Source organism: Carassius gibelio, chromosome A20 (assembly GCF_023724105.1).
Source record: "Carassius gibelio isolate Cgi1373 ecotype wild population from Czech Republic chromosome A20, carGib1.2-hapl.c, whole genome shotgun sequence".
In the NCBI taxonomy this organism is placed as follows: Eukaryota; Metazoa; Chordata; class Actinopteri; order Cypriniformes; family Cyprinidae; genus Carassius; species Carassius gibelio.
In genome coordinates, this window is record NC_068390.1 from 10,280,467 (window position 1) to 10,300,444 (window position 19,978).

A 19,978-nucleotide genomic window follows, 5' to 3' on the forward strand; every position below is an offset into this window, starting at 1 on the left:
ACTATTGGTCAGTGGGGACTTTCACTAAGCAATACTTAACTCTTGGCCTTTGAGTTAGCCAAAGATGGGATGGTCCAGCATTCAGAATATATTTTCAGATCTTTCGCACGCTTAGTGGCACAGAAACTACTGATTAAAATGTAAGCTCATTACAGAGCACTAAAATTCAGCATGAATACTAGGGTTTTTTGTTTCTAGTTTTCCCACCACCTAAGACATATTTCCTGAAATGAGGCTTAATTTTTTTCCCCCAAACCTACAAGCACAAAACTAAAACGAACACCACTTTAGTTTTTGTGTTTATAGTTTTGAGAAGATTTTTTTTTACATATTACACTTGTGCATTACATTTGTGTAAAATGTAAAGAAAAAAAAACAACCAAAAGAAAAAGCTTCTCTCTGTTTGGAAGTCTGTATTTACCTTAGTTATTGCTGATATAACCAAACCCGTTAATTAGAAGTAAACATTATTAACCTGAATAGCATACTTGCATTTATAGATTGATTGATTATTTTTGCAAACCAATGAGGTTACTACATCGTCCTAGTTTACAGAATGGTTACAATTTCATCAATGTAATAATAATAAAAAAATTAAAAGAGGAATGTCAGTCTGGAAAATTTGAGAAAAAACGAATAAATTTTGGCAAGGCAGTAGTATTTTTTATTTAATTTTTTTGGCGCTCCAAGTTTGGATTGAGCACCAAGAACAGTAACTAGAATTATATCGCTGTTTGAAAAGTCATTGGCTACCGAGAACAGTTTGATTGCCAACATTATTGAGAAAGTGAAAGTGAAAGTGAAGTGACATTCAGCCAAGTATGGTGACCCATACTCAGAATTTGTGCTCTGCATTTAACCCATCCGAAATGCACACACACAGGGCAGTGAACACACACACACACACTGTGAGCACACACCCGGAGCAGTGGGCAGCCATTTATGCTGCGGCGCCCGGGGAGCAGTTGGGGGTTAGATGCCTTGCTCAAGGGCACCTAAGTCGTGGTATTGAAGGTGGAGAGAGAGCTGTTCATGCACTACCCCCACCTACAATTCCGTCCGGCCCGAGACTAGAACTCACAACCCTTCGATTGGGAGTCGAACCCTCTAACCATTAGGCCACTTCCCCCCCCCAGAAGAGTGTTGAGTGTTGTTTACTGCCAGTTTCTTTAGAGAGAAGTGGTATTTATTGTTCTATTTTTACCCAAAATAATGCGCCCTCTTGCGAAAACTTCAAATATGCCTCACGAAAGTTATAAAATGTTATGATGTTGCAGGAAATCCCTGATATGGAAAAATGCATCAAGCTATCACTGTATCGAAATGAGAGTTGTTCAAATTCCGATATTAGTATCGGAAATATCACCGATACCACAACAAATTCTGGCATCGGCGAGTACATGAACCCATATACCGATCCGATACCATTTTCTTAAACAAGACGTACCGTATTTCCCGGACTATAAGTCACACTTTTTTAGTTTGGCTGTTCCTGCGACTTATAGTCAGGTGCGACTTATTTATCAAAATTAATTTGAAATGAACCAGGAGAAAACATTACCGTCTACAGCCGCCAGAGGGTGCTCTATGCTGCCAGAGATGCTGCTCAGTTCTCCTGTAGCTTACACTGAGCAGCATAGAGCGCCCTCTCGCGGCTGGAGACGGTAATGTTTTCTCTTGGTTCTAAATAAGTGTGACTTATAGTCCAGTGAGACTTATGTTTTTTTCCTCGTCATGATGTATTTTTGGACTTATGCGACTTATACTCAGGTGCAACTTATAGTCCGAAAAATACGGTAGTTATGACCGCTAGCTTTGCCTAATCGTTGCATGGATCTTCTTTGCTGCACAGAATGCATTGCAAACACAGGAAGTTGTGCTGTGTTGCCACAAGCAACCCCTGTTTAGAGCAGTGAAGAAGAAATGAAAACGCATTAGCAGCACTGATCTATCACTGATGGATCGCTCATCGCGTTCTAAACTGCCAACAGACAGTGAAGCCACTTCTATATTAAAGATCAGTGGTTAGCAGTATGTATGGTGCTTAGCAGTATTTCATACTGGACCAACCAGACAGTAAAACAATGTAAAAATGTGATGATAACAGCATCTCTGTAGTACCGGTAGTAAGTTCGAGTGTATTCGGTACCCGCAGCTGTGTTCAGTCGCTTCTGTGTTAGTCTAAGCGCAGGGCTCCAGTCTGTAGCCGAATATATACTAGTGTCTGTGAATATTAAACTGCAAAATACTATTTAAATATTACTCCTGCAAATTCTACATCTCTGTGGGTGACGGGCGCAGATGCGCGGGAGCTTGCTGTTTTGTAGTCTCTACTGTATGTCACTATGTGAGGAAACGAATGCATAAACCGTCACTTCATGAGAATTAACCATTTCATTTAAGAAAACTATCACATCATAAACACAGACACTCAAAGATCTTCATGGCAACCCATCAAAATAAATGTTCGGTTTAACGTGCGTAAATTGACCAATATATTAAGCTACTGTTGTAGCCTACAGTAGATTTAGCTATGTCTCTATGTAATAATAATAATTATGCCTAGACGGTTGCTTATTTTTTACTTGTTTTGTTGTAAAGGGGTTATCTGATTAATATATCATTTTTTTTATATTCCTAGACTTATTTGTTGCAGTTTTTTATACAGTTATATTGTAAAACGAAAATACCTTTTTTAGTTTGTGGTGTTAGATTTTTGGCTGCATTTGAAGTTCATTTTCACTTACGAAGATAAATAATATTACTGTCATTCATGTCAGATAATAAAAATACTGTAATAAATACAGTAGTTCACCATGTATTTGTTCATTTTTTATTAAGGGATAAGTCTGAAGCACACCATAAAATAATTCTAGCAATTTACACAGGGCTAGTAGTATATACAGTTGTATATACAGATACACACCCAGGTATCGGATCAGTACTCTGTATCGGCCGATACCCTGAGCCCAGGTATCGGAATCAGTATCGGAATATCTCTAATCGAAATGGCTTGAATGATAAAACATGAAGACAATAAACGGACAACTTTGACAAAATGTATCTGTGTTCTAGACATCTCCGGTAATTTCATATTAGCATAGTCTATATTCGTAAGAATAAAGTCGATTTATAATTCAATGCTAATCGACATGGCATGTATTGCAGTATAGAATGTTATTAAATATTTAGCCTTCATTGTATGATGAGCCAAATCAGATCACAAATGGAAGTTATTTCAAACACTCGATCGATGTTATAAAGTGAGTTTGGAGTAGAAAATAGGTTATTAAATATGTATTTAGTTGGACGATAGGTTTATAAATTATTCTCATTGCACTGCAGTGTGCATGAACTTGCTCTCAGAAGAGAGAGAGAGAAAGTGTGGCTGGTGTCATCGATACTGTGAAAAAGAGTTTTGAAACCATAGATGTTTGGTGCTTGGCAAGTGTTCATTTTTGACCCTGATTAAAGAGCTCTTGGAGTATATTGAGGGCATTTCTTCTGTTTACTATATAAAATGCATGAAACCATTTTTACAGGTCATTAACATTATCGTCTCTATCTCTGTCACATTACTGGAAACCTTTGGTTTAAACCACTTAATGAAACATGAGTCTAGTTTGGCTATTACTAACCAGCTCATATTGTGACTACGGTTTAAAATGTAGTAAGGCATGAATTATTTTGGCCTGAAGTTCTGTGAAAGTCTTTCAGTTCTGCAAATACAGGTATTGAATGCATTAGTTATCTGTTTGCACAAAATATGTTCTTAGAGTGCTGCAGGAATGAATCCTAAAACTTGAAATTTGAGTTGGGATTTACGTTCATGGTTTCATTGTCACAAAGTCACTGGGTTTTTTGGTAAAATGCCTGAAATACAGTCTGTGGTTAACACAAGCTCAAGATATTTTATGATTTATTCTGTGATATAAAATACATCAGGAATACCCTACTTGTAATTATTGTTGTTATTGAGACCGTGAGACAAGTAAGCTATCCTGAGCTTTGGTTCGTTTCAGTGATTCGCTCTATGTATTCGCTCCCAAAAATCATCCCCGCACAAGCCTCTACCTCCGCTAGCAGGACCCCAAATTCGGCCTCACTAAAGTAATTTTCTTGCCGCTCGCCATTCTCAAACAACGGTTTTCGACATTGACCGATGCCTTTTTATATGCTAATGATATTAATTAGGGGCTCGACAAGGTGTCGAGATTTTGTGTGCACGTTTTTCTGAATCGCATCTAAATAGTTTTGAGAAATGATATTCGAACAAATGTACAATGGTTTATATGCAAATTTTTATAAATGAGACCCAAGATATCTAGTAATTTGAGGTATACTTTTCCTGGAATCAGCCTGGTGCGTCAAAGAGTTAGAACAAGCATTATTTGCAAACATCCTACCTTTCGCTTAAAATTAAATGTGATCTATTAATACGTGGTGTTTAGAGTCACTAGAAGAAATGAGTGTTTCCATGACATCTTGTAATGTCTAACTTTAGGTGTAATAGTTTTAACAGAAAAACCGTAAGACTCCCTTTTCATGTTGTGGTTTTGTCTTGCGGCCACTTCATAGACGCACCAGAAATACTCTAAAAGTACATCGCAGTTTTAGTTTGTCTCATGTAGAAGGACTTTCCATTAATTGTCTTATGCTGTATTTGTTCTTGTTTTCCTATGAACGCTCACTGCATGTTTGACCAAACAGTACAAAAACTATGACAAAGGTAATGCAACATCATCAGGGTATTAAAGCTTTAACAGTAGTTTAGAAGAGAGGAATTTAATATTGTATTCATTTTAGCCGCATTTCTCCTTTCTTACACGGTTACATATTTCTGATGTAAATTGTGCAAACATTTCCTGTGTAAGACTGTCTATAACTTCTCCAAGGCTTTGTAGTGTAATGTTGTGATTCTTTATTTTAATAGCATTACAGCAAGGTAGCATAGTCCTTCTAGCAAATCTGCCTAAAGCGGACAAAAAAAAAATCTAGATATGTACAGTCCAACAAACAAAATGTGAACAGCGTCGTCCGTAATCCTGACATTATGACTGAAGGTAAAATGCCAGTCACAATAGATCAAGAAGGTTTTCTGTATTCAGTTTGTGGTATGGTTTTCTTTTATGATGTAACATCTTGAATTTACAATTGTGCTCACTAAGATCTTGTTTGGATGTAATCTTTGGGATCTGAAGGGGAAAAGTGTGGACCGTAAGGTTTATTCTATATCGTTTGTATATCGATATATCGATTTATGTGAGTGAAAAAATAATAACCTAAGAAAATGGTAATAAATTGGTCATCAGGTTAAAGGTAATCATCAATCATTTTCTCCCTCATTTGCTATGCTAACATCCCTTCAGAACTTTATTAAAGAAGGTTTTTTGCTTTATCCATCTACTGTCTACTTGAAGTTGCTCTTACTTGATTATTTTCTGATTAAAAAGATATCACCACAGGAAAAAAAAACAACATCTGCTGGGGTGGCAAAAAAATCACATTTTAGTAACTTCTGTTGAAAAATTCAGAAAGCAGTTTTTCTAAAAGTTTCATGTTTTTCCCCTAAATGCTATTTTGAAATTTTCCTTTACCTTTTCTCATGAACTGCGTGAAATCTTTATCTGTGTATTTATTGCGTAAATGTCCTTTACACACTGACCGAATGCTGAGCTCTGAAATGTCCCATCAGCCCCCTGCAGAGTGCAGCGGTCATTGTTCTGGCTTTTTGAGCGGCTGCCAGGATGTGTCTGTTTTTATTGATTGTGTTCATCAGTGTTTCTGTGTGTGATTGTCAGGTGGGAGTATGATGAGAGCTACTGCGAGGCTGTGAAGAAAATGCCTCCTTACGATTCTGGTCCACGGCTCCTGGACGTTATCGACACAGCCATCTTTGATTACCTTATCGGTAATGCTGATCGCCATCACTATGAGAGTTTCCAGGACGATGGAGGAGCCAGTATGCTCATCCTTCTGGATAACGCCAAAAGGTAGAAAGAAATGTGGAGATCAAGTCACCTACAAAATGATAGACCCCCAAGTAGTTACAGTTGTGCGCATAAGTTTACATACACCTTGCAGGATATCCAAAATGTTCATAATTTTAATAAAATAAGAGGGATCATGAAAATTGCACGTTATTTTTTTATTTAGTACTGTCTTGAATAAGCTATTTCACATGAAAGATGTTTATATATACTCCACAAGACAAAATAATAACTGAATTTATAAAAATGACCCCATTCAAAAGTTTACACACATTGAATATTTATACTGCGTGTAATTTCCTGAATGATCCAGGACTGTTTTTACATTTTGGGGTGATCCCTGCGTTGCATAACTGCCTGCAGTTCTTCTGAAAAATTCTCCAGCTCTTGTACATTCTTTGGTTTTCCAGCGTCTGCATATCTGAAGCCTTACCAGCAGTGACTGTATGATCATGAGATCCATCTTTTCAAACAGAGGACAATTGAGGGACTCATACATAACCATTACAAAAGGTGAAAATATTGACTGATCTATAAGGCAGCATGCTGCATGAAGAGTAGAGGGGTGTACACTTTTGATTAAAGATCATATTTTTTTCATTTAGTTCTGCATTTCAGAATCTACATAAATACATGCATGTTTCCCGGAAGAAAAAATTAGAACAATTTACCCTGATCATCCATGCTCTTAATGCAACATGTCGCCGCCCTGAGCATCAGTCAATGTTTTCACCTTTTGTAATTATGTATGAGTACGGTTGGTTATCGAGTGGGTTTTTAACGATACCGGTGTTATATCAATACTTTAAAAACGGTACCAGTGCCTAAACGGTGCCTGAACCCATACTTAAAAAAAAAAAAGAGCCAAAAAAACTATGGACAGCATTGAAGAACATAAAAAAGATAGTTTTTTTTTAATCCATAGCTTTCACACGCTCGTTGGATGCACTCATTTCCCAAGTTGTGCTTCCCTTACTCTTAATTTTAATAATAAGCTAGTGAGATTTTTGAATGCACAAGCAGTCTGACAACAGCCGGTGCTCCACACAGAAATCTGATCTCAGCATCTTCGAATCTGTGATTACATGAAGAAACGGATGAAACTGAGACGAACTAAATGTAAACCGATATTTTATATTGACACACTAAAGCAAAATATATAAATAACTGGCCAAACACCATTCCTTTGGGTAAAAATACTAACGTGCCTAAGACTTTTGCACAGTATTGTATATGTATAAAGTAAGTATAATTAAAGTATGCATTCATATTTTCGCTGAAGGAAACAGCTGTGGTGTGATGAGCGGTAAACGGAGTAAAAACTTTACAGTAGATGAGAAACCGACTGCTCCCTCGTGACCTTTTTTAAACGGTATTTATGACAAAGAACTGCACAGATACAGATATATTAACAATCTGTTGATAAACACACCTTGTGTCCTCTGTTTGTTGTGGAGTCCACTCGCGCTGCTCCGCTGTGGTCTGCGGATTGAAGAGCGCGCTGAAAGACGGAGAGGAGACCAGTGTGCCACCGTTTATATATGAAACTAAAGAGGACTGACTCTGAGGCGATAGTGAATTTGTGTACAGTTTATGGAGCTAAATGCTATAGACCCACTAAAAAAAAGACTAGCGACGCCCATGCTTCTTGTGTACATTTCGTAGAACTTGGACAGATATTTCATACGATCAATCAGGTATTTAAATTGCACTGAAATCTGCATTCTGATTCAGTTCCGTTCATACCGGTTACACAGTTTGAGTCGGTTGAGTCCCTCAGTTGACCTCATGAAATTATCAAATCTCATTATCAAAACTATACAGTCACTGTGGAGGGTTCAGATATGCAGAAGAAGCTTGAAAACCAAATAATGCGCAGGAGGATTTTTCAGAAGAACCTGCTCAGAATCAACGCAGGACTCATGATCTACAATACTACAAAACATAGAAATAGTACTAAAAATTACACACAGTATTAAGATTTAAGGTATGTGAAATTATTATTATTTTTTTTTTCTTTCAGTTGTTGTCTTGTATTGTGGTGTGTGTGTGTTACGTGAAACTGATTATTTAAGAAAGTTATAAAAAAATTACGAAAGTTAGCTAAATAAAAAAATAATAACATGCAATTTTCATGATCCCTCTTTATTTTGTGAATATTATGAAAATTTTGCATATTCTACAAGGGGTATGTAAACTTATGTGCACAACTTTATATAAAATTATAAATGCATCAAATTATTACATATCATTAAGTACTGGGGCTTCACCAGACCAGATAACATTTGAGTGCTAGCTTGACCTATTAAAAAAAAAGAGAGAGAGAGAGAGATTTACATATCTGAGATGATTAGAATTTCTGTATTTCTCCTACAGTTTTGGGAACCCAGCTCTGGACGAGAGGAGTATTCTTGCTCCTCTTTATCAGTGTTGCATGTGAGTATACAAATAAACACAATGATCATTGACTTCCTCTCACAACCTTTGCATTGAGTTCCTAAAAATGGCAAGCCTCTGGCAGTCCCTGAATTCTTCCATATTTCATCTGCTGAGTGTGGTGATGAATGCTTCCCGCTCTGTTCGTAAAAAATAAACACAGGTCTCTCCTCTGATATGCTGTTGACCTTCAATTAGACAACCAGCTTTTGAGTGCTTTTGCCTCGGTGAGTGTAAGTCAAGGTTTCTACTGAAACACGTGAATGTGAATAGTTCACACGTAAAATTATTTAATTAATTAATTTATTTTTAAATCAAGTTTTTAGGTATAACTTGACACAGTGCTGTGCTGCAGACCTCTGTAAATAGAAAGAAAAGTATTGCTTTTTTTTTCCGTCTCTGATATAAATATTTGTTTCCATTTCCTTTATACATGATTTCCAAATTAACTTGAACGGCATTTAACATCAAGCAACCAGTGCTGTGTTTATATTGTAATAAATATGGACATTTTACTACATAAAACCAGTCACAAATTGATTTTAGGCATCTTTACATTACTACAAAAAGAATATACTGTATACAGTGCTGTTTAAACCTTTAATCACCTTTTTAAGTGCTTAGGTCCTGATACAGTATGTGACATACAGGCTTTCTGGGAAATGAGTCATTCTGTGGGGCTATTCAAGACTTTTTTAGTCTCTGAAATGCTTTAGGTCTCCACATGGCTCATTATCTCCTTAATGAGATATCCATTGACTAACAGATGAAAAGCCTTATGCCGCTTTAATTGTACATGTGCATTCAAGACTTCCTGTCGGAATATCTGAATAAAGGATGCACATACTGACAGTGATTTTAAGCAACAAATCAATCTGAAGTCATTCATTTTCAATCAGAGGTTGTGATTTGAGGTGTCTGAGCGGAGTACAGGATTATCCAAATATGCATCAAACATCTGTGGTTTAGTTGCTTCCTGTCATTTCTTTGTTGCTCTTGAATGAGCCAGACAAATAATTAGATTTGTTAATTCTGTCTCTTTCTCATAATATCCAAAAGGCTCCGGGTTTCCACCTGGAACAGGCTAAACCTGCTGAAAGGTGGAGTGTTGAGTTCAGCGATGCGACAGGCCACGGCCCACGATCCCGTGTTTCCGGTGCTGACGGAGCCACATCTGGCCGCGCTCGACCGCCGTCTCAACGGAGTGCTGGCCACTGTGCGGCAGTGCATTGAGACGCAGGGCGCCGACAACACACTGATCGAGGACCGCATGAACCTGCCTCATCCTTAAACACACTGGAGAAACAAGGGAAGTGAAGATGTGTTTGACTCTTAACGCACAGGCTCCTTTCGCCTTCCTGTTATGGAGCCAGAGAACCAGAGGCCACAAGAAGCCTTAAGAGCCGGCCTGGTGGAGTTTGTTTTTCACTGGATTCATTCAAGTCCGAGACCGTGAAGACTCTCCATATTGTTTTTTCTTGCTCTCTGGATGGAGTAAGGAGGCTTTGACAACATGTAGGTAGTGTAAACTTCACCTGTTTCCAGTTATTGGATTTCCTTCTGGTTCACTCTCTTTTTTTTTCTTTTTTTTTCCACCTAAGTATGGAACTTGGAATGAGATCTGTGGAGTAATTAGACTCAGGAAGCTGGAAAGTGACCAAGATGGATCCAGAAGACTATTAACAGACTTTTGGAGAGGATCTCCCACACTGTAAATACAGAACAAACTTTTGAATAATACGGAGTAATAATATTATTGATCTAACGATTAAATGAATCATGGTACACACATTTTGTTCTGTATCCAGGCAGGACTGTGCAAATAATCGAATGTGATTTTCATGCGCATCTGGTCCGTAAAGCCGGTTCTGTGATTAGTAGTAAATCTCCAGTGCGTGCTTTCAGATGGAGCGGCGTTTACTACACAAAGCCGTAGTTCACTGACAAGCTACTGTACGCAATATCGCGTTCAAAATTGCATTTGATTATTTTCACAGCGCTATATCCAGGATGAATACAGTGTTGTACAGAGCTGGACGGCTGTTGCTACTGATGTTCAGAGAAGATGATTTAGACGACAGCATTGTAAGATTGCTGTGAGACATTTTCAACATTAAAAAAAATAATATTTAAACTTAGAGATGTTTGCTTTTTTGTTTTGACAACTACAAAGTAAAATGCGCACAAAATCTGTCCAAATGTGACGTTTGGTCGGTGTTCATGTAAACATAGCTGATTTTGTCTTAGTTGAACATAAAAAGTTGGGAAGAAAATTGGATGTAACAGTAGTATATTGGATCCGCGAAGTGATGGCAGCATAATAAACCTGAAGCTATCTGTGTTAAAAGGTGTTTATCAAACAAAAACAGAAAACGAGAAGCAGCACTCACTGGTCTTCACTGAATGAGCAGGGTTATCCAAACCTGTTCCTGGAGGTCCACTGTCCTGCAGAGTTTAGCTCCAGCTCTAATTATACACCCGAACCAAAGTAATCTAGTCTTCAGACTCATTGGAGAAATTTAGCATTACATCATTTGCTCACCAATGGACCCTCTACAGTGAATGGGTCAAGAATGAGAGTCCAAACATCTGATAAAAGCGTCACAGTAATCCACGCGACCCCAGTCCATCAAATAAAGTATGAAACATATCCATCAGAAAGAAATTTTAAATAAAAATACATAAAGGTGGTCACATAGTGTCTTAAACAAAAACAAAACACCATCAAGGTAACACACAACACTAAAATGACGCAATAAACATCGGATCATATGTGAAACATCTCCCAGAAACCTCTAGGTATGTCAAATAACATTTTTTGATGGCAAATTATAAGATGTTTTGTTCTGTTTACTTGCAAAAATGGTATGTTCAACAGTATTTTTCTGTAAAATTTCATTGTAAAGTTAATCAACACAAAAGATTTAATTTTTAAGCAGTCAGTTCCCATCAGAAACGCATTCGTTTAAATCGCCCAAAGCAATACTTTGTATTTTCTTCCAATATTTGCACATCTCGAACAGGGAGTTATCTGCCTGTAGTGTACAGGATTTTCTCCGTCTTTGGCCTCTGTGACCTTTTCACACTTCACATTTGCACACAAATGACATTTTGGAAAATGATTACAATGCAGTGTGTGGAAGTCCAGAACCGTGATCAGCTGAAATAAAACAAAATAACAGGTGGATGCCAATCGCGTGACTTCCAGGGCGATCCCCTTCTCCGGCCGTCCTACACACAGCTGACTGACTATTCACTCCAACATTCACACTTTCAGTCACACTTCAGAAACGTTCAGTCTTTGACAAGACGTGAAAAACAGTGCAAACCGCAGGAACAGTATAACGGAATTTTTTTTAGTGGCCTTGAAACCGTGACATTTTCAAATCCTGGTATACCTTGAAACCGGTTGTTTGCCCAAGCCTACTGTCCATCCGCCCACCTTGTCTTTGGCTGGAATGGGCTCCGGCAAAACCTTCGAAGAATATGACCAAATTAATTTGGCCACTTTGGTGTTCAAATGTATCTGTATAATGCTTTTCAAATCAGCTTTACAGAACATATTTATTTCAATGTCATGGGATCGTTTTCAGGTTTAATTAAAGGGATAGTTCAGCCAAAAGAGACAATTCTGCCTTTATTTCCTCACCCTCATGTCCTTCCAAACCCTTTAAAAATGGCAAAGTGAAGTTATCTGTGAGAACCTGTGTAGTTTAAAACTTTGTTATTAATTGGAATGTAATTTGTTGTGTGTAGTCTAAATGTCCAAAAATGTTTTGTGGCCACTGTATCACCAACATCTTCTCTCTCTCTCTCTCTCTCTCTCTCTCTCTCTCTCTCTCTCTCTCTCTGTTGGTTTACTGGAAACATTTGGTATACAAGTGCAAAAGCAGACTCGCGTTTCGTGATGTGTGCATATCATTAATCATTTCATATTGTCGCTGACTAACAGTGAAACTGTGGAGAGTTTTGATTGAAAGGTTTTTGGATATTCCTGATGAGCGAGTATGTCACTTCATTCTTACAAAAACTCCTCTCTGCCATCTAAACTCATTATCAGATTTTTGTTTGTTTGTTTGTTGGCGAACGCTGTCCTTTAGCTTGGCGATGGGATTTCCAGCGTGCCTATGATGCTGCACGTGTGCCTAGCGTCGTTATTGCACTCTTATCTCTCCCTCCAGTCACCTCTGAACTTGACTTGGCAGGCCTAAATATGTGAACCTCAGACATGCTTGCTCATCTGAGGCTGTCGGCTTGAGGGAAGGGGGCTTCGCCTGAGATAATGGCTGATATGGACGAATGAGTTCATTCTTTCAGTAGAGGTGGAGGCATACACACTGAATGGGGAAACCCCAGGGGTCTGCTGAGAGCCCACTGATGGGAAGTTATTGCATAAATTTCAGTGCAATAAAAATGTCACCCATAGGAAAGAGAAAATGGATAACGGACTTCCGTTTAAAACATATTTAAAATATAAATAAATTGATTTCACATTTCATGTAATATCATGAATATTTCAAATAACTTTAATATATTTGTAAAAGTGATCAATTATTTTTGAATTATTTTTAGTTTTCATAAATATTTAGTCAAATAAATTAAAAACAGCATTGGTTTTTTATAGTAATGTAGAATACATTTGGAACAATCAATTAATATTAGTTTATTTTATAATAATTTTTGATAAGTTTTTGAAATTTAAAATAGATTTTAGAATAATTTGAATTTTGAAATTTGATTTATTTATAATTTAAAATAATAACATATTTTAATGTAATTTTTTTAAATTAATGATATTTATATTTAAAATCATAAAAAAAAATTGTCAGATTTGTGAATTATTTTTTCAATCATTATTTTTGAAATATAAAACATTTATATTTTTTATTTATTTTTTTAATGTTTTAATAAATATAATTTATATATTATATATATATAATATATATATTATATATTATATATATATGTATATACATACACACACACACACACACACACACATCATAACTGAATCATGAAAGGAAAACTAAGTGAAACCATTTATCATTTCATCAGTGTTTACTGATATTGATGTGAATCCGTTCATTAAAAGTGGGACATGGAACATTAAAGCCCACTACAGCCTGGCAGAAAAGATCAAGCTTTGATAAGACTTCTTTCTCACATGTGGCCCTGTAACAAATGGTTGTAGGGCAGAAGTGAGTGAATGTCTAAAAGATGTTCATTACCACAACCGTTTCATCTATTTAACGACATAGTGTTTATTGGAGTAGAAGCACAGAGAGAATGTTTTGGAGAGATGATTCACAGTTTTCCCTTCAGCTGCTCATTCCCTGAAATGTGCTTGTTACAGTAAGGATAGCTGAAGCTAAGGAATCGAGTTCAAATTTAGACCATTTGAGTCATGCAAGTCTCCCTTCAGAAGCAAACGCGTTTATTATAACCTGAAAACTGTCTAATCTAGACCAACACTTTGGCGGGACTAAAAGGTCATGCTTTCAATAAAAATAAAAAAAAGCTTTTGATGAGAAAGTCAATTAGTAGTTGTGGGAAAACCCCCACCGAGCCTCAACATCGTTGAATATGAAAGAAAAAAAAATAGTCAATCTTATTCTGCGGTGGTTGTTTTTGTTTTGTTTTGTTTTTACTTGCACTCTCTGCAGCTGGTCTGCAATCTGCAAACTGTGTATGATTCATGGCTGAAACAAAAATGGAGAGTCTTTTATATTGGTTTGAATCTATTTTAGTGATATGCAACAAGCCATCAGACTTTGAACAAATAAATGGTAACACTGGCTATCAGCTGATATTTGATGTACAGTGGGTATAGAAAAGAAACACCGCCTTTAAAATAATCATTTTGTTGCTTTGCTGCCTGAATTTTTAGCCAGCTGTATTTACTATTTACGTCCAAGTGAAAGATTTAACACCAACATGTAAAAGTAAAAAAAAAAACAAAACGATTCACTAAATCAGTATTTGGTATCCTGTATCCTGTCAGTATTTGGTTGAACCATCTTTTGCTTTAATTGCAGCCTTTAGTCTGTTGGGATTTGTCTCTTGTCTCTATTAACTTTGCACATAGACTTTGAGATATTTGCTGGCTCTTCTTGGCAGAACTGCTCAAGGTCAGTGATGGAGAGTGTTTGTGGACTGCAGTCTTCAAGACATTCCACAGATTTTTAGTGGGGTTTAAGTCTGGGCTCTGATGAGGCCATGCAAGGACATTCACATGTTTCCTCTTTCAGCCACTGTGTGCTCAGTTTTGCTGTGTGCTTCGGGTCACTGTCATGTTGGAAGGTAAATCTTCTTCCCATTGACTACTTTCTGGCAGTGGACAGCTGATTTTCCTCAAGAATTTGACAGTATTTTTCCCATCCATTTTTCCTTCTATCCTGAAAAGTGCTCCAGTCCCTGCTCCTGAGAAACACCCAGAACAGGACCTCCTCCGTACTTTACTGGAGGAATGCTGATATTTGGATGGTGAGCTGTAATTGGATTTCCTCCAAACATATCATTTGACCAAATTATTCATTTAGTTTTAGTCTGATCTGCCTCAATCTTACTGCATATGGCCTTTCTTGAGGATTGGCTATTTTCTTGTAACCCTCTCAAACGAGAAAGATTTGTGGAGAATTTGTGATGTTGTTGTCACATGCACACAATGACCAATCTTTATCATAAATCATCTGCTTCAGTTGCTGTAGGCTCTTGGTCTCTTCTCTCCAATTTCCTCCTGACTCTTTCATTCATTTTGGAGCGACGTCCTGATCCAGGGAGGGTCTGTGTTGAACCAAATACCTTCCATTTCTTAATAATGGACTTCACTGTGCTTCTAGGCATTGATAAAGCCTTTGAATATATATATATGTATGTGTGTGTGTGTGTGTGTGTGTGTGTGTGTGTGTGTGTGTGTATATATATATGTGTGTATGTATGTATGTATGTATGTATATATATATATATATATATATATATATATATATATATAATGTGTATGTGTGTGTGTGTATATATGTGTATGTATGTATATATAATGTATATGTGTGTGTATGTATATATTTTATTTCATATCCATCTCCTGACCTGTGCCTATCCACGACTTTATCCCAGGGATCTTTTGCCTGTGCCTTGCCACACATAGTTGAATGTTTGCTTTAGTTATACTAGAAAGGCCTGAAATGCTCTCTTCATGTTGAGCTGATCAAACTGAGCACAGTTGAAAGGCAAATGGTTCTGTGTGCCATCAAGAAGGTAATTGGTGAAAGTGAAAGTCATGACATTTGTCAAGTATGGTAACCCATACTCAGAATTGGTGCTCTGCATTTAACCCATCCAAGTGCACACACACACACACACACACAGCAGTGAGAAGTGAACACACACCCAGAGCAGTGGGTAGCTATAGATCCAGCACCTGGGGGTTCAGGGCCTTGCTCAAGGGCACTTCAGTCATGGTTATTGAGGGTGGAAGAGAGCACTTTTCATTCACTCCCTCCACCTACAACTCCTGCCAGCACCGAGACTCGAAACGGCAACCTTCTGGTTACAAGTCCAACTCTCTAACAATAAGGCCACTCCTGCCCCATTATATTAATTAGCAACTCCTGATTGAGTTCACAAATCATTTTTAGGAAGGGGGTTATCCTTTTTCCAACTCACTTATTCTGTTTTTTGTTTTTCAGACATGTTGGTGTTGTATCTTTAACTTGGATGTTAGAAGTTGCACTAAGTAAATCCTGCTGGATAAAATCTGCTTCATTCGCATTTTCAGGCTTCAAAGTAACAATATGTGATTATTTTAAATGGGGGAGTTTATTATGAAAATAATTACATAACACTGTTATTAAATATGAAATTAAATTCATTGTGTTATTTTTAGTTTAAATAAACTTTTCATACTGTACATTATAATGTTGTGATTTCAAAATTCACTTGAAGCATTTAAATGTTAAGCATTATTTATATATATATATATATATATATATATATATATATATATATATATATAATTGAGTTTCACTATTACTCTGGTTGGTTTGCATGCTTTAACAAGTACAGTTTTAGTTTTTGGTCATTTAGTGGTTTATTTTATTTATCTAACTATCTATTTATTTACAAAACAGTACAGTTTTACTTTGGGCCATTTATCATTTAGTTCTTATTTATTTACATTTCCATTACAGTTTAACTTTCGGTTATTGAACATTATCTCATTTATTATGGGTTAACTTGAGGTTAACTGATCTAAGGAAAAGTGTAAAAGGGCACTTCCCCTTGCTCCCCTCACATTTTGCAAGTTAATTAAAACCTCGTTTGTTTTGTCTTTTGTCCGATATCACAGAGTCTTTATTGTGGGATTGTCCCTTCAAAGACAGGCGTCGAGATAATAAACTTTGCTTTTAGTATCATTCTGTGTTAAGGTGAATTTAAGAAGTGGAAATCCACTCATCATACCAAATCAGATCCAACTATAGGATCATCAGAAGTGTAAATGTAAACACCCGATGAGAGATATATTTACAGATATGGCAGTGTTTTCTTTAAGATGAATAGTACACCGATTACTTCTAGAAGATTGTATAAAACTGACCATCACATGTCATTTCTAACTTTCTTCAGTGGATCACAAAAGGAGAAGTTCTGAATAATGTTTGTGCTTTTCCCAACCATAATAAAAACGGCCTTTCAAGTTATAAACACACACGCACACAATAAACTGGATATAATGAATCATACACTTCAGTGTAAGAGCATCTTAAAAGTATTCCATAAATATAGTTTACATTATACAAAATCTTTAGAATTATATTGGAATTTTGACATTCTGCTATAAACAGGTTAACAGTTTACTAGTCCTGAACTCAAGTCAAGTGGGAAGCATGATCTGTCTTTATTATTAGTCAAAAAAAATCACTATATTCAAATGTCAAACCACAGTCAAATCATCTGCTTCTTACTTTAGCTGTAAATATATCCAGGTTACTGGTTGGAGATATTGGTTTCGGTTTAACATCAGGTGTGATCTGGACTTTTACATTTGAGAAAAATGAGAAAGCTTTCTTTAAAAAGTTGTTTTCACATTTATATTTATCAAATATACTAAAGGAGAAGATCTCTGAGTGAAAACTTTACAACTACCATTACAGTTTTAAAAATACAAATGTGAATAAGTGTTTTTTGGCTGTTAGACTTTGATTGGAAGTAAAATGTTTGATACTATAGAAGATGATTTGAAATTGTAAATAAAGATCATTGGAGTACATTCTACTGGAAGTCTATATCAGTTTTTTTTTCAAATTTGTTACTTTGTAATTAATTGTGAAGTTGAAAATTGTTTCTACACCATGATATCTGTATGTTTTACCTCTAAACACAGACGACTGTCCCAATGTCATTCTTTCTTAAAGCTACAATATTGTAAATTTTTTACAGGGACAGTCCCTCTGAAGTGATCAGATTTGGTGACAACCTTTCAGTCACGATCTTCATAAAGCTCCTTCTGCCCACAAAAAAAAAAAAAAGATGTTTAAATGCAGCCCAAAGTTTAGGTATAACACCTTGTAAATGGATGGATCATTCTGAGCACACAGATTTGGTTTCTCTTTCTTGTTTGCTTGTTTAGTTTCTCAGTCTGGTACTCCAGTCGTTTACCTGTGTCAAAAAGTTCCAGTTAGAAACCGTTAGAAACTTATTTTGCTTTAAAAACAAGCTTTATATTTTTAAATGACAGCATAATGTTTAAGAATACAACATATTATGATAACATACCATACATATATATATATATATATATATATATATATATATATATATATATATATATATAATATGACCATACACTGTAAAAACAAAAAATGGTAAACTATATACAGTTGCAATCAAAATTACTCAACCCCCTAGAGACTGCAGTACTTTACAAATACAAGCTTTTCTGAAGATCCAGGATAAAATAAAAATTGTATCTATAACAGTTCACTGGCATATTAAAAGTGATATTGTCAATATATAATGTAATACTTTTGAGTTATAAGATTTTTTAATAATACTTCTACGTCATAATTATTCAACCCCTATTCACCATTGCTGTTTTTAAATCACTTATTTGCATGGTGGGGAATAAAACAGTCTGAAAACACAATTAAGCTTTTAGAAACTCTATTAAAAACAGAATTAGCTCGAGCCGTTACACATACAGTTAACCTGTGCATGTGTTGAAGTTGAGTAGCAAAAAGAGATCTCACAAAAGCTAAAGAGAATAAATATCATAGTACTTTAGAAAGGCTAAGGCTATATGAAGATTTCCAAGACATTGAAAGTTCCTAGAGACACCGCTCTCAGTCTTATTCCTTAGGTTAAAGTGTGTTTTACCAGAAAATCTTTGAGGTTGTGGAAGAAAAAGCACAATATCATAAAATTTTTAATCAGAGCAACTGAGAAAAATCTGCACTGTTAAGCCAAAGACTTGCAAGATGACCCAATGAAAGGAGGAAAACCATTTCAAAGCAGTGTGTAAGAAGATCACTAGACAAGTATTGGCTTTATGATGAGACATCTTGTAGAATACCACTCTTGATCAAGAAGCACAAAAAGCCAACTTGAACTTGATAAAATGCATTTGTGTGGACCTGTGGAGCTCTGGAGGAATGTTATATGGAGTGATGTGACTTTTTGAACCCATGAATCAGTGGTATGTCTGCTGCAAAGAAGGCAAAGCTCATATGTAGAAGAACACCATCTCCATCCTCAAACTTGGAGGTGGATCAGTCCTTTTATGGAAATCATGACTGTATGAAGGACATAATGGATTCTTTAAAGTGTCAGGCCATTTTGACAAGAATTGTGATGCCTTTGGTGCAAAAACTGAAGCTGATGATCAATGGACTTTCCTGCAGGCCAGTCATACCAAAGTAAACATTCAAATCTACTTCTGCTTGGTTCAGGGATCAGTCACAGAATGTACTTGAGTGACCTGTTCAGTCTCCAGTCTTAATTCTCATTTCAAATATTTGGTTGAATTTGAAGGAAGTAGTGGCAATGTAAAAACCAAAGATTATCAGTGATCTGAAAGCTTTTTCAGGTGTGGAATGGGCCAAAACTGTAGTAGAGAGGTGACAGAAGTTTCTAAACACTTACAGACAGCGTTTATTGGAGATTTTAAAGAATAAACGATTCTGCACAAAGGGGGTTGAATAGTTTTGAACATGAATGTTTAGAGCCAATTCGAATTTTATCATTATTCATCAATGTTCCATTTTCAGAATCAGTCAAAAGTGTATTAACAAACTTTCTCTAATACTTTACTGATGCCTTTGTTAAATTGATTTCATAAAATGTTATCCTCCACAGCAAATTGTCTTGCAAGTCAAGGGGGTTGAATAATTTTGATTGCAACTGTATACCGGCAGCTGTGGTTGCCAGAACTTTACTGTAAAAAATATTTAAGGTTTTACTGATTTAACATTTATTAACTGATGAAATGTTAATATACCAAGCTATTTAATGTAACGATGATGAGAAAGTTACATGAATCAAAGCACATCACAAGTAGC

The 19,978-nt window shown here is 36.2% G+C and overlaps 1 protein-coding gene across 6 annotated transcripts in view; it reads left to right on the forward strand.

Annotated features, from left to right (window-relative positions):
• Positions 1-10,564, forward strand: part of LOC127938647 (glycosaminoglycan xylosylkinase) — a 36,463-nt gene extending 25,899 nt beyond the window's left edge. For 5 of the 6 annotated variants that reach the window (XM_052535408.1, XM_052535407.1, XM_052535406.1 and 2 more), the window contains 3 exons: positions 5,802-5,993; positions 8,367-8,426; positions 9,486-10,564. In XM_052535408.1, the coding sequence (XP_052391368.1) occupies positions 5,802-5,993; positions 8,367-8,426; positions 9,486-9,717 (484 nt within the window). In that variant the 3' untranslated portion in view covers positions 9,718-10,564. The remainder of the gene's footprint in view (positions 1-5,801; positions 5,994-8,366; positions 8,427-9,485) is intronic. The other variant, XR_008148762.1, reaches the window with a different exon arrangement.
• Positions 10,565-19,978: the final 9,414 nt, after the last annotated feature.